The following is a 14672-nucleotide window of genomic DNA, read 5'->3' as shown; positions in this document are numbered from 1 at the left end:
CTGCCTGACCTGCTGAGTTACTCCAGCATTTTGTGAATTTATACCTATTATATATACTTCAATACATTAACCGATTCAATTAAAATAGCAGAAAGTAAATGTTAAAGTCCCTTAAATATATAGAAAATTAACAATAGTAATTCCTTTTCAGTAATCCCTTAAGTTGAGAACATAGGGGGGTGTAGAATTTAGGAAATGGTAAAATATGGCTATGAGGAAGGCAATTTTATCAAAGCTTTTACGGAATCTGACCAATCTAAAAGATCTGCACGGAAAACTTTCAGTAGATTATAGCCTAATGAATATAAAATAGTATTTTTATAGCTTACCCTTTCTAGGTTAAGCATGGCAAAAACAGCTGTGGTGAAACATTCAGGTTTGATTACATCTGATCTATTAATTTTACATCAGACCCTAATTCATCATTGCTTTATTATTGTAATCACTATTGTTCCATTAAACTTAAATATTTCCCAGTTGAATTCAGGTCGATACAGGCTCAATTCCGCAGCAAGCAATGCTTCAAATTGCAGATTACTATAAAAAATGTAGTTATTGCTGTTTGAACCAATCCTACTGTTACTGCTATCAGAAAACAAGATATAATTGGGAAGGGGGCTGTGGATAGAGAGAGAGAGGGCAGAGATACTGGATGGGGCCCAGGAATGGGCACAGACATTGCAATGCCAGGAGTCAATGACCGTGTAGAAGCCTGCTCCCATAGGGAGAGGTCACACTCAACTCTGACACAGGTGACTATGTGTGCGCTCCGCACTTTCTCTTTCCTATGCTGCATTCTGACAGGAATGCCTGAAAACAGATTCATTCCTGGGAGAAGAAATAGTTGTGGAAATCCTCTTTTGCTCGTTTGAAAAAGGGCGGTGAGGTGGCTGCCTGACAGCTTACATCCCCGGGTTCGACCCTGACCACGGCTGCAGTCTGTACGGAGTTTGTACGTTCTCCCCGTGACTTTTCCCCGGGTGCTCTGGTCTCCACCCACATTCCAAGACGTACAGGTTTGTAAGTTAATTGGCTTTGGTAAAAAATATAAATTGTCCCTCGTGTGTAGGATAATGCTAGTGTATGGGGATCGCTGGTCGGCGCAGACTCGGTGGGCCGAAGGGCTTGTTTCTGCACTGTATTTCTAAACTAAACTCTGGTTATCAAGAAGCTCTGGTCATCACCTGTTATATTTTGCAGATTTTAACAATATCAAATAAATTAAGAAACAGCAAACAAAGCACAAGACAGTTGAAAACAATCAGCAACCAACCCACAATTGGTTGATAATTATTTTAAAACTGCTGGTGAGGGTCCTTCTTCAAACAGAATATGTTCAACCATGTTTGGTTCAGCAGCAGGGTTGAGTGGAACTTGGAACTCCAAAGTGGAAACAATGGTGTTGTCAATGTTGCACACTGACTGACATTATAGTCCACTGACTCATTTGCACATATTAATTTTCCTATGATATGATGTTCAGTGTGATTTCACCACAATTATCTTAAACACTTAGAAACCCAGACAGCAAACACAACAGTTAGATAGAGTTCTCGGGGCTAGTGGAATCAAGGGATATGGGGAGAAGGCAGCACAGGTTACTGATTGTAGATGATCAGGCATGATCGCAATGAATGGCGGCGTTGGCTCGAAGGGCTACATGTCCTCCTCCTGCACCTATTTTCTATGTTTCTAACATTATCCAGCCTCTCTTCCAAATAATTCAGCCATTGTCATCTCTCAGTTGGGAATTTGTGCATCGCATATTCATTGCATTTTAAGGAACAAATCCAGAGAAAGGGACAATATCATCAAGATAAACTGTTGTAAACTTTAATTTTTATTTTGAAGATGGGATGCATCATTTCAAACGAAGGATATGCTATATGTCTGACCAGTGCATTTTCAATGTCGTTTACATCACCATGTGATGGGTTTGTCAGTAACGAGGTGCATACAGCAACTATATCTTAGGAATTGAATACCTCCTTTATTGTGAATATCTCAGACTGGACCTGAACCCGTTACCAACGCAAACCAAAATTGTAAAATTACATTTTTCTAGTGCTGACCACCAAATTCGAAAAAATGATCTTCCAAAAAACAAACTGCTGGAGGAACTCAGTGGGTCAGGCAGCATCTGTAGGGGGAAATGACCAGTGGGCAGTTTCGGTCGAGACTCTTCCCGTGCTAAGGAAGGGCCTCCACTCCTCCCAGTGCAGAAGAAGGGTCTTGCCCCGAAACGTTGACCGTTCATTTCCCTCTCTAGACGATGCCTGATCTGCTGAGTTCCTTCGGCACTCTGTTTTCTGCTCCAGGCTCCATCGTTCGCGGTCTTTTGTGTCTCCAAATAATTTTCCGAAGCTGTAGCACAGGATCAAGCATGCAAAATATAAAGGAGATATATTGCTTACCTATCTAGCACATAAGTGAGAGCTTTCTGTCGGGTGCCCGAGTAGACAGATGGGCTTGTTTCCCAAGCAATTAAATTGGAAGCATCATGGAAAAGATGAATGTTCACCAAGTCAAAGGCACTGTCAAGAAAATAACCATCACACAAGTGAATCATCATGCAAGTGCTCTTATGATCATGACAGAATTTATAAAATTGTGCTCTCCCATATCAAACTGCCATAACCAGAGCCTTATAAAAACATTTTGCTTCTCAGTTCATGCCCTTTATAGGTGTTCGGATTAATTACACTGGTGAATAAAATAATAAAATTCAGTCGATAATAACGCACGGCTATTTTGCCTGGCAATATTCATATTTGCTTACCAAGCACGCTATCCTTTTAATGGGGAATTGCTTTTAAACAATAAGTAAACTCTGATATCTATCACCTTGCAGATGGAACCTCATTATACCTGTCAGCCCACACCTTATGTATTGACTGTTATTGCCATCTAATCCATGAAAACTAAATAATGCACCCCTGTGCACATGCTTTAGAGTGGTTTCACAAAAGAATGACACATTCATAAAAATGTCCCATTTCATACATTAGTTTATTAAGTCTTATTAAAAATCTGTAAAATTGAACTTCATTATTTTAAGTGTTTTATAGCCTGCATTCAGAAGCGCTCTCAGATTTATGGGGACTGAGGTTAGAGCTTTGCACAAAAATATAAAATAAGCAAAGCATTTTTAATGGATCAGAAAGGGCATTTTGTTTAGTTTGGTTTAGATTAAATATATATATGGAAACAACCCTTCGGACCAATGCGTCCACGCCGACCATCGTTCACACTAGTTCTGTGTTATCCCACTTTCTCATTTACTCCCTGCACGTTAGGGGCAAGCATGAGTCATCAGCTGAGAGGATGCCCTTAATTCTACTTGCGGTGTGACAACAGTTGATCTTTATAGTGAGTCCAAACCAGGCAAATATTAGAGCTTTATTCACAAAATGCTGGGGTAACTCAGCAGGTCAGGCAGCATCTCAGGAGAGAAGGAATGGGTGACGTTTCGGGTCGAGACCCTTCTTCAGACTGATATTAGAGCTTCGGGTTTAGAGAGACGCAGCATGGAAACTCTTCGGCCCGCTGGCCCTTCGGCCCACTGAGTCCATGTCGACCATCGATCACGGGTTCCCACTCGTTATCCCACGACACACTACACAGGCCAATTTACACAGGCCAATTAATTACAAACCCACACATCTTTGGGATGTGGGAGGAAACTGGAGTACACGGCAGAAAGCCACATGGTCAGAGGGAGAACCTGCAAACTTAGGTTGGATACTGAAGTTAATTGGTGAGGAGTGGAGGTGCATAGATCTCTCTATTAATTAAAAAAAATCAGTAAAAATTATAGCTATAGATCACGTTTATATAATACACACACGTTGATACAATGTGCGGTTTGTTGCAGGCCACTAATAAAACATAGGTATAATTAATTATATTTTCGTACAAGTGAACTCAGAGGCATCAAAATGATCAGACCGCATTTTGTGGTACATATGCATCAGGAAAAGGAGGCACAATATTTTAAGTAACATCCTTTAGAACATGTGCAATGACAATGATCCACAGAGCTCTCATTAATTCCCATTTGGTACATGCACCATACCTTGTGGTCATTTAGGTTGGAAGGTCTCATGCCTCTGACCTGCATGGAGTGAATCGATCTCAATTGAACTAATGGTGGGGGATTATAAATGGCCTTGATTTTACTGCACTGGCAGTGGGAGAAATAGAGAGAGATATCGGGACCCAGCATCAACTAAGTGCCCCTGCTGGAATGTAGATGTGTGTATATATTAGGTGAGGATCATACTATGAATGGATCCCTCACCTGCATCACCTCTGTATTCTGTAGTTCTGCTCTTGCTCTCCCTCACCCCAGGTGGAAAAAGACATCCCAGATGTCCTCTTTCTTTAGTAAACATAGATTCCCCCCCCCACTCTCACAAATGGAGTACTGTGTGCAGTTTTGGTCTCCAAATTTGAGGAAGGATATTCTTGCTATTGAGGGCGTGCAGCGTAGGTTTACTAGGAATGGCGGGACTGTCATATGTTGAAAGACTGAAGCAGCTAGGAATTTAGAAGAATGAGAGGTGATCTTATCGAAACATATAAGATTATTAAGGGGTTGGACACGTTAGAGGCAGAAAACATGTTCCCAATGTTGGCGGAGTCCAGAACCAGGGGCCACAGTTTAAGAATAAGGGGTAGGCCATTTAGAACGGAGATGAGGAAAAACTTTTTCAGTCAGAGAGTTCTAAATCTGTGGAATTCACTGCCTCAAAAGGCAGTGGAGGCCAAGTCTCTGAATGTATTCAAGGGAGAGCTAGATAGAGCTCTTAAGGATAGTGGAGTCAGGGGGTATGGGGAGAAGGAAGGAACGGGGTACTGATTGAGAATGATCAGCCATGTTAAATTTGATAAACATTTGTGACTCGAAACTAAAGAAAAAGTATCTAGCTTCCCTCACGTAAGGAAGCAAAATACAGTTTGAGGAAGACAAATGGAAAATGGTGAGGAAAAGATACAAATTAACCCTGAGCTCACATTTGTTCAAGTACCATTCTCTTCCACTTCTTTCATTATGTGTTAGTAGATGGATGGCAGAATGTTATATCTATTATACTTGGCAAGATGATCCAAAATGTTCAGCTGGAAATGGTAGATGAGGAATAGCTAAGGAAGGAGGCAATTGAGTTCTTTTGGTTCAATGTAGCCACCTAACGTCTCCTGGTAAATCAGTCCCATGGTTATAATATATTGTTGTTGTTCCAGGTTCAGTGGGCTGAATGGCCCAGTCTTTCAACGAACCTCTCTGCACCACTTCAGTGTTCCAGGTGGAACAGAAAGGAGGGAAATATCATCCACCTGGAGGGACAGGTTTGTGTGTGTAGGAGAGATTGAGAGGGGGAAAACATAGAATCGAAAGGCCTAGCTGTTAGATATTAATAGCAGGGAAACACAGGACATTGTAACACAGTACTTGTAATATCAAATCTAACACAAGAAAGCAAAATGGAAAAATCTCAGAAACACTCAGCAGATTAGGCAGTATCTGTGACGAACGAAATAGCGTCAATAGTTTAATTCAATAGATCATCATAAAAACACTCTCCACGGATGCCAGCTGACTTGTTTGGTGCTCTGGCCTTTTCTATTTCTGCTTCAATCTTTTATTATCTGCAGTGTTGATCTTCATCCACACGAGAAAAGCAGCCTGGAATCTTTTTTAAAGCCCGCAGCGCAGTTTAAAAAAGTTTCATGCATGAAGTCCGATTAAAATAAACTTTAGCGTGTTTGCTCACTGAAAACTGTCCAATTGAATCAATGTGTACCAAATACTTAAATTGCCGTGTAAAAAAAAGCTGGAAATATTGTGTAAAATTTTAGCCCAAGGCTGGTGGATCAATCTCAAAATCAGTTTCAAGGACATATGGGGTACCAAATGACAGGCGATTGACTGACAAAGGTCAGGGTGTCAAATCATGTCTTGACCCAATTTTGCAATCAATCTGCCGTTAAATACATTTCAAATTAGTGCAAAAGTTAAAAATAAAAGCACAGGAACGTACCAATCAGTGACACTCCATCGTGTTCTGATGAAACCTTTTCTGGACCACTTACACTATGAATAAAAAAAACAATGAAGATGTCAATTTAACATTGCACATGAATCTTCACAGTCTTCACAGTTTGGCAACAGAGCCTAAACAGTAGAAACAAGCTTGTTCTCTTTCCAAAAAAAAATCTGTAGCTATCAGAGATATTGTACACGTCATTTATAACACGAGCACAGTGGAAGACTATCAAATTGCAGCGGAAAATTACTGAGCCAGAAAAGAAAAGGCATTTGATTTATTTCTGTGGCAATAATTTATCTTTGGTTATAAATCACTGTAATCACACGCAGTTCATTCCAATAGATGGAAGGAAAGTAACAGCTCGGCAAATAAATTAATCACACTACACTCGCTACACTTAGAGAAGATGCAACTGCAACATATCTCAACACAAACATTTACACAAAACTGACAAGAAAAGGGGGAGACTCATTTTGTACTGTCAAAATATTGTGCATTATTCCAGAATTCTGCCAGCTCGAAGGTCTGCACAACCATGAAATTCACAGCACATTGGGCACCCGGTTTATCCTGGAGCACTTAAAGGTCAAAATTCAAAATATTTACATGCACCATGCTCCATGTTAGAGAAGCAAACAAATTGAAGAGGAGAGCCTGAGATGTTTTACCAATCGCCGATAAGCGCTGAAGAACAAATCTGAGCCATAACGGCAATTTAGTGCCATCAATTGGATGCTGAAAGCATTTTCCTTTACAACAAACTCATGCTCATAGGATCACATAAATATTTTCATTAGCTTGGTAGCAAATTAATCCACATGCATACCACGTTTAGACATTTACTTCCACATTTCAGTTGTTCGTTTGTACAAATGCAAAAGTAGTTAGTTAGTCCAGTGGAATAATGGTATAAAGATGAATTGGTCAGCAGTCCAGATAAACAGCATGTGGCAAGTCAGGTCATCAGAAGATTGCAATCCCTTAATGTGCACTGGTCGTCCGACAATCCTTCATGTGGATCATATTATTTAATCTTATGAGGACGACAGGAACAGAAAGAATTGGAAGAATATGTGCATATGTCTCTAGAACAGTGCCTCTTAAATGGGTGCATGGTTCACCCAAGGGCGAATGAAACGAGAGGGGGTTCATGAAGGTTGAATGACTTAATATATATAAAATTATACACAAGGGAGAATAAGACGCAAATTACCAAAAAAAACATAAGAAAATTTAGTCGAGGGTGAATGAAATTTTGTGATAAAGACTCAAGGATGAATTAGTTTAAGAAGCACTGGTCAAGAAGACGCAGGAAAGGTTACCAAAGTAGTTATAAAATTATTGGGGATCCTTGCATTATTTTACTAGTTTTTTTCTTTCATTCTTCCAATCCCCGTTCAAATCAAATAGTTCACAGAACCTGCACCACTGTGACCACTGGGATGTCTCAGCAAAGTGTTGGTCTGTAGCTGGACTCCACTGATCGAGCACAGTTGAGAAATAAGCTATGGAACTTAGTCGGTGAGATCGGTATTTCTTTGTTTGTACAAAAATCCCAAAAGTGACTATCATTTACTTTCAGAAATACCAGCAGTTCCTTGTTGAATACCCTCTGGGGAGTGGCTCATCTCCTCTTCCCAAAATGTTCCCACTCTTGACTTGAATGATTACTTTATTGTCACATGTGACAAGTCATGGTGAAATTCTTTGCTTGCACACCCGAGGTATGCAAATAGTCGCCATATAAAGGGCGCTGACAAAGTTACAAAGTATCCTGTGCCAGGACCACCTTTGTTGCCCCCCCCCCCCCCCCACCCCATCACTCCAGGTCTACCCCCTCTTCCCTCTCCCGGCTGTTCCCCCATGCCGGGTCTTCCTTTGTTCTTCCCCCATTCCCCCCCCCCCCCTTACAGCGTTCTCCCCACTTGCATTGAGCCTGTCATTATGATCCCCACTTTCCTGGGCAAGTGCAGTTCCGACAACAAAGGCAAATCATGATCGTGTTCTTGTTCAAACTCTTGCATAAAATGCTGGGGCAACTCAGCGGGTCAGGCAGCATCTCTGGAGAGAAGGAATGGGTGACGTTTCGGGTCGAGACCCATCTTCAGACTGATGTCAGGGGAGTGGGTGGTACAGAGATAAAATGTATTGATGAAATGTACATTTTACTTCAGTTCTAATATTTGCTTAGGAGTTCTGAGGCCTGAACTAATCATCAAGGCACACGTTAAAATCCTATCAAAGCAGCTGGGACATTTAAATACATTTAATTAAGTAAAATGAAAGCCAGAATTAATAATGGTGGCTAGGTACTAGTAAACTAGGGTACTGGTGCAAAAATCCATCATTAATAACTCTGGAGAAGAAATGTATCGTTCAAAACCAATATGTGAATACCAAAGCTCAGCAAAGTACTTGACTCCAAATTATCCACTAAAATGACTTAGCAAACCACCAGGTTCAAGGGTAATTAGGGACCGGCAATAAATGCTGGCCTTCATGAACGGACAAAAAGGAAATGAGATTGACTGGAAGTGTACATTGATTAAGATCTTCACATTCTGCCAGATCATAATTGATTTTCAGAAGTGCCTGAATAGAACGAAATGGGATGGATCAGGATGCCATAAGTTTATTAGAGAGCCATTGCTTTTACTTTTCTTATGTACAGTGAGCAGTCGCAAAATGATGGCACTCACCATAAGTCTGCAGTTGTATTGATTCCTCTTTAATTTACTGGCGTAGCCCAGATTTCTTACAAAAGAGAAATTGCCTTTTATTTAAGTAAAATAGAGTAACAACATTAAAGGAGACGACGAGCACTTTTATAGATTGCTTTGTTTTTGCTGTTTCACGCACAGACATATCCGAGATATCGTTGCAATGATGTAAATAAATGAACCCCCCCCCCTCGTGTAATCTCATAGATCACTGCAGCAGTATTTGCACTGAGGTCACATACCTTGTTTCAACTTTTCCCCAAAATATTATTTGACTGTTGAATGAAACAAACTAACAATCTCTGTAAAAACAGTCTTTCAGTGGTCTGATATTACCTTCAGATGCACAGTCAGTAAGTCATGTCAAATAGAGTGATACAGCATGGAAACAGGCCCTTCAGCCCAACTTGCCCACACCGACCTGCATGTCCCATCTACACTAGTCCCACCTGCCTGGGTTTTATTGCCCAAACCCTCTTAACCTGTTCTATCCATGTACCTCTCCAAATGTTTCTTAAAAGGTGTGATAGTACCTCGTTAACTACCTCCTCTGGCAGCTTGTTTTGTACACCCACCACCCTTTGTGTGAAAAAGTTACCACTAAGGTTCCTATTAATTCTTTAAGATAGGACCCATCTCCATCTCTCTAGAGATGCTGCCTGTACCACTGAGTTGCTCACTCACTTTAAATCCATGTCCTCGCCTACTCTGGGCATTGTTTTGGCTCTGGCTGTAGTTGTTTTAATTATCTTGTTTTGCTTTGGAGATTGTGGACACCTTAGTGAACAACATGCACTGCATTTTACAGCCGTCTTCAATATCAGACAATATCTACTGCAGGTAAGAATGTAATTGTTCTGTTCTCGGTGCAGGGGACAGTTAAACACTCTTGACTCTTGAGATGATTCTTCCTAGACTGGAGCGACTATGCTTGTATACACTGGAATTTAGAAGGATGAGAGGGGATCTTATCGAAACGTATAAGATTATTAAGGGGTTGGACACATTAGAGGCAGGAAACATGTTCCCAATGTTGGGGGAGTCCAGAACCAGGAGCCACAGTTTGAGAATAAGAGGTAGGCCATTTAGAACAGAGATGAGGAAAAACTTTTTCAGTCAGAGAGTTGTGAATCTGTGGAATTCTCTGCCTCAGAAGGCAGTGGAGGCCAATTCTCTGAATACATTCAAGAGAGAGCTAGATAGAGCTCTTAAGGATAGCGGAGTCAGGGGGTATGGGGAAAAGCGGGAACGGGTTACTGATTGAGAATGATCAGCCATGATCACATTGAATGGCGGTGCTGGGTCGAAGGGCCGAATGGCCTACTCTTGCACCTATTGTCTATTGTCTATTACATGCTGGTGTACTAGTCTCCTCCATAGAATGTCAAAGATGTAGTGGGATACCTGCAGTAGGATACAATGTCATATGGTTACAGTCCCATTACTCTCCCTGCTGAACCAGAGTCTCCTTCTTCACCTCATGCATTGCACCAGACTAACAAAACTAAAGTTCAGATTTAGTTCAGATGCATTCAAGAGAGAGCTGGATAGAGCTCTTAAGGATAGCGGAGTCAGGGAGTATGGGGAGAAGGCAGGAACGGGGTACTGATTGAGAATGATCAGCCATGATCACATTGAATGGCGGTGCTGGCTCGAAGGGCCAAATGGCCTCCTCCTGCACCTATTGTCTATTGTCTATTGTCTATTTACCAGACTCCTTGAATTTTGTGACAAATCCTAATAACTCTGACAACACCCTCAGATTTACCACGTGATTGTGGATCTAAAGATCTCATGTTAAAAACTCCATGTCTTAGCAAACACTGCAAATTCTCTGGATGTAAACTGCGGCCTACTATTAGTAATTCCTTATTCTAATTCTAGCAAAGATTATTTGAAGTTCTTTCAAAGCATCTGCAAGTGGTGGTTGATAAAAGTGTGGCCACTTCAACAAAATAACTGTAATAATCACACCACAGCATTTTGTTCAGTTCTGGGCACCATGTTAGAGGATAGATGTTTTCAGGCATGAAAAGGTACGAGGATGTTGCCAGGATTAGAGGTCTGAGTTACAGGCAGAGGTTGAGTAGGCTGGGACTCTATTCCTTGGAGTGCAGAAGGATGAGGGGTAATCTTATAGAAGTGCATAAAATCATGAGAGGAATAGATCGGGTAGATGCACAGAGTCTCTTGCCCGGAGTAGGCGATTCAACGACCAGAGGACAAAGGTTTAAGGTGAAGGGGAAAAGATTTTAAAGGAATCTGAGGGGGAATTTTTTCACACAAAGGATGGTGGGGGTATGGAATAAGCTGCCAGATGAGTATAAGAGAATAACTGCAGATGCTGGTACAAATCGATTTATTCACAAAATGCTGGAGTAACTCAGCAGGTCAGGCAGCATCTCGGGAGAGAAGGAATGGGTGACGTTTCAGGTCGAGACCCTTCTTCAGACTGATGTCAGGGGGGCACCCATTCCTTCTCTCTCTCGAGATGCTGCCTGACCTGCTGAGTTACTCCAGCATTTTGTGAATAAATCAAGCTGCCAGATGAGGTAGTTGAGGCAAGGACTATCCCAACGTTTAAGAAACAGTTCGACAGGTACATGGATAGGACAGGTTTGGAGGGATATGGGCCAAACAAGGGCAGGTGGGACTAATGTAGCTGGGGTATGTTGGCCGGTGTGGGCAAGTTGGGCAGAAGGGCCTGTTTCCACGCTGTATCACTCTGACTCCATAACAATAATATCCATGTAAATCTCAGAGATTAGCACCAACCTTCACCCAGAGTGAGACCACAATGAGGTGGCTTAAAGATGTGTCCTTACCTGCCAAATGACAATGTACCAGACATTGCACATTGGAGTGTATTTTTTAAGTCAAATTGTGATTTTAAGCCAATTGAGATAATCTTGGATAATATAAACACTAAATTCTATGCTAACATTCTATTCTAACTGAATGACATTGGTAATTAAGGTAATATACCTGGTATGACAAGCTATCTTCGGTTTCCTCCCACACTCCAAAGACGTACAGGTATGTAGGTTAATTGGCTGGGTAAATGTAAAAATTGTCCCTAGTGGGTGTAGGATAGTGTTAATGTACGGGGATCGCTGGGCGGCACGGACTTGGAGGGCCGAAAAGGCCTGTTTCCGGCTGTATATATATGATATATGATATATCATCTGCTGTATATTTGGCTTCCAGTTAGTTCATCTCAAAAGTGGTTGTAAAGTTGGGGGCATATAAGCACCGATGGTGATCATAACTCACAGTTGTATCAGAGCTGAATTATCTGCCGCCATAGGGCAGAAACATTTTCATCCTATATCTCCAACTGGAGGTGTTTCACAGTCAATATCATCCAGCTGGTGGGTAAAATCACAGGCACTATTATGTGCGATTATGCTCAACTCAATGTATTTGACAATACCATCTTATCCTCTTCTTTATCTTCTTAAGCCCTTTGCTCCTCTAGGGAGCATAGGCCATTGACAGATGTCCTCCACCTCACTCGGTTGTTGGCGGTTCTTTCGAGATCTCCCCAGTTGAGCCCACTCCCAGACATTTCTGCCTGGACACCTCTTCTCCAGCTGTTCCTGGGGCGACCTCTTTTCCTTTTTCCTTGGGGGTTCCATTTCATGGCTTGCCGGGTGATGTTTGTGGCAGGTTTTCTGAGGGTGCGTCCAATCCAACTCCATTTTCTCCTTCGAATTTGTAAGTCAATGGGATCCTGGCTTGTTCTTTTCCACAGGTCCACATTGCTTACTTTGTCTCTCCACCAGATGTTTATTATTCTCCTGAGGCAGGTGTTAATGAATGTTTGCAACCTGTTTGTTGTGTGTTTTGTTGTTTTCCATGTCTCTGATCCATACAGCATTACCTTACTTCACATTTGAGTTAAATCTTATTCATTTTTATACAATACTTTTGTGGAAAATGTTGTAATCGCAGGAGCTTTCTCTGAAGGTTTGGGTGCAATATCTAGTGGTGGAAGAACGATGTTTCCATCAGTCAATGACCTGTTGTAGCATTCATCATTTATCGTCCCTAGATGTACAGTTGAAAATTGTCATGGGCTAAAACACTATAGCAAAAGTTCCTGGTCAATTTGTGTGCACCTCATCCCTGCTTTTTTAATGCCCTTGATATCTATGAAGCCATTGTCCAATTTGCATTATTGTTGCTATCTAAGAAGCGATTTCATATTTTTCAGCACCACTTCTTGGAATTGTTCCCAGAACCATTCTGCATCTTTATTTGATATATATCCGAGTGACTTGGTCAGATATGATAGATGAGAGCGAAACCTAGATATTGAATAAATCCCAACAAACATTGGATCCTTGCCACATTTTTCAGCACAGGTCTCTCTCTCCGAGACTGCTCAAACATTGGCTGACGTTACACAAATGTGTAATAAGCATAACTTCTTGCCTCTAAAGTTACTCTCTTCCTTACCTAGCACCATATTTACTGCACTTTTTGTCATGTCCTTGAATTGGTTATTCCTGCTCTTCTCTGACGCCCACTCCACAAAAATCACCAGCAATTACTTCAATTTGTCCTTCAACCATTTCATACATTTTTCGGTGGGGAACCTCTATCATGGAATTGATAGCAAATGGCAAATGCTTCCAACATACCTGACAAACAGGTACCTGGAAAGGGGATAAGTCTGACAAATGATATATCCAATACTATTAATTTTTTTGATTTTTTTAGATTTAGAGATGCAGCGCGGAAACAGGCCCTTCGGCCCACCGGGTCCGCGCCGCCCAGCGATCCCCGCACATTAACATTATCCGACACACATTAGGGACAATTTTTATTTATTTTTTTAACATTTACCCAGTCAATTAACCTACAAACCTGAACGTCTTTGGAGTGTGGGAGGAAACCGAAGATCTCGGAGAAAACCCACGCAGGTCACGGGGAGAACGTACAAACTCCGTACAGACAGCGCCCGTAGTCAGGATCGAACCTGAGTCTCCGGCGCTGCATTCGCTGTAAGGCGGCAACTCTACCACTGCGCCACCGTGCCGCCTCAACAGATGATCATTAATTGAACAATGCTGTTCAACTATCTTGTTCTTTTTTATTTTTCTAATCTGGCTTGCTGACTGTATTTTTCCTCTGGGTTACCAAATGACTCCCATTTTATGCCCAACAGCATTAAAATAACTCAGTTAATTTCTGGTATAGTTTCAATGATTTTTTTCCTGGTTAATGTAGAATGACACAACACAGGTGTAAACCAGTGAAGGAATAGGTGACGTTTTTTGCCGAGACCCTTCTTCGGAATGAGAGACAGTAGTGAGGGAAACTAGAGGTATGTAAAGGTTCAGAACAAATCGGAGACCCGGGTTTGATCCCGACTCTGGGTACTGCCTGTACAGAGTTTTTACGTTCTCCCCGTGACCTGCGTGGGTTTTCTCTGAGATCTTCGGTTTCCTCCCACACTCTAAAGACATACAGGTGTGTAGGTCAATTGGCTTGGTGTATGTGTAAATTGTCCCTAGTGTGTGTAGGATAGTGTTAATGTGTGGGGATCGCTGGTCGGCGTGGACTCGGTGGGCCGAAGGGCCTGTTTCCGCGTTGTATCTCTAAACTAAACTAAAATTGGAGCCTGCACTGATGACCAAGGTAAGTTGGAGCCCACAATGATCCATGACCGAAACATCGCCTATTCCTTTTCTCCCAAGATGCTACCAGACCCGTCGACTTATTCCAACATTTTGTGTCTATCTTCAGAGTAAACCAGCATCTGCAGTTCTTACCTAAACAGAACAAACGCATTTGGGCTCTGGTGCCTTTATCCAAATCAATTATCCTCGATCCTTAAATAAAACCGTCATGATATATTACAGAATAACTCTGCGGATCCTCATGGTTGAGAATA

The 14672-nt window shown here is 41.6% G+C and overlaps 1 protein-coding gene across 2 annotated transcripts in view; it reads right to left on the bottom strand.

The window, feature by feature from the left end:
• Positions 1 to 14672, bottom strand: part of inpp5a (inositol polyphosphate-5-phosphatase A) — a 544352-nt gene that overhangs the window by 147325 nt on the left and 382355 nt on the right. For both annotated transcript variants that reach the window (XM_078413693.1, XM_078413692.1), the window contains exons 7-8: positions 6042 to 6094; positions 2415 to 2534 (exon numbers count right to left, since the gene is read on the bottom strand). In XM_078413693.1, the coding sequence (XP_078269819.1) occupies positions 2415 to 2534; positions 6042 to 6094 (173 nt within the window). The remainder of the gene's footprint in view (positions 1 to 2414; positions 2535 to 6041; positions 6095 to 14672) is intronic.

Source organism: Rhinoraja longicauda, chromosome 16 (genome assembly GCF_053455715.1).
Source record: "Rhinoraja longicauda isolate Sanriku21f chromosome 16, sRhiLon1.1, whole genome shotgun sequence".
Lineage (NCBI taxonomy): Eukaryota > Metazoa > Chordata > Chondrichthyes > Rajiformes > Arhynchobatidae > Rhinoraja > Rhinoraja longicauda.
The sequence above is the reverse complement of the archived record's forward strand: the minus strand, read 5'-3'. Positions and strand labels throughout refer to the sequence as shown.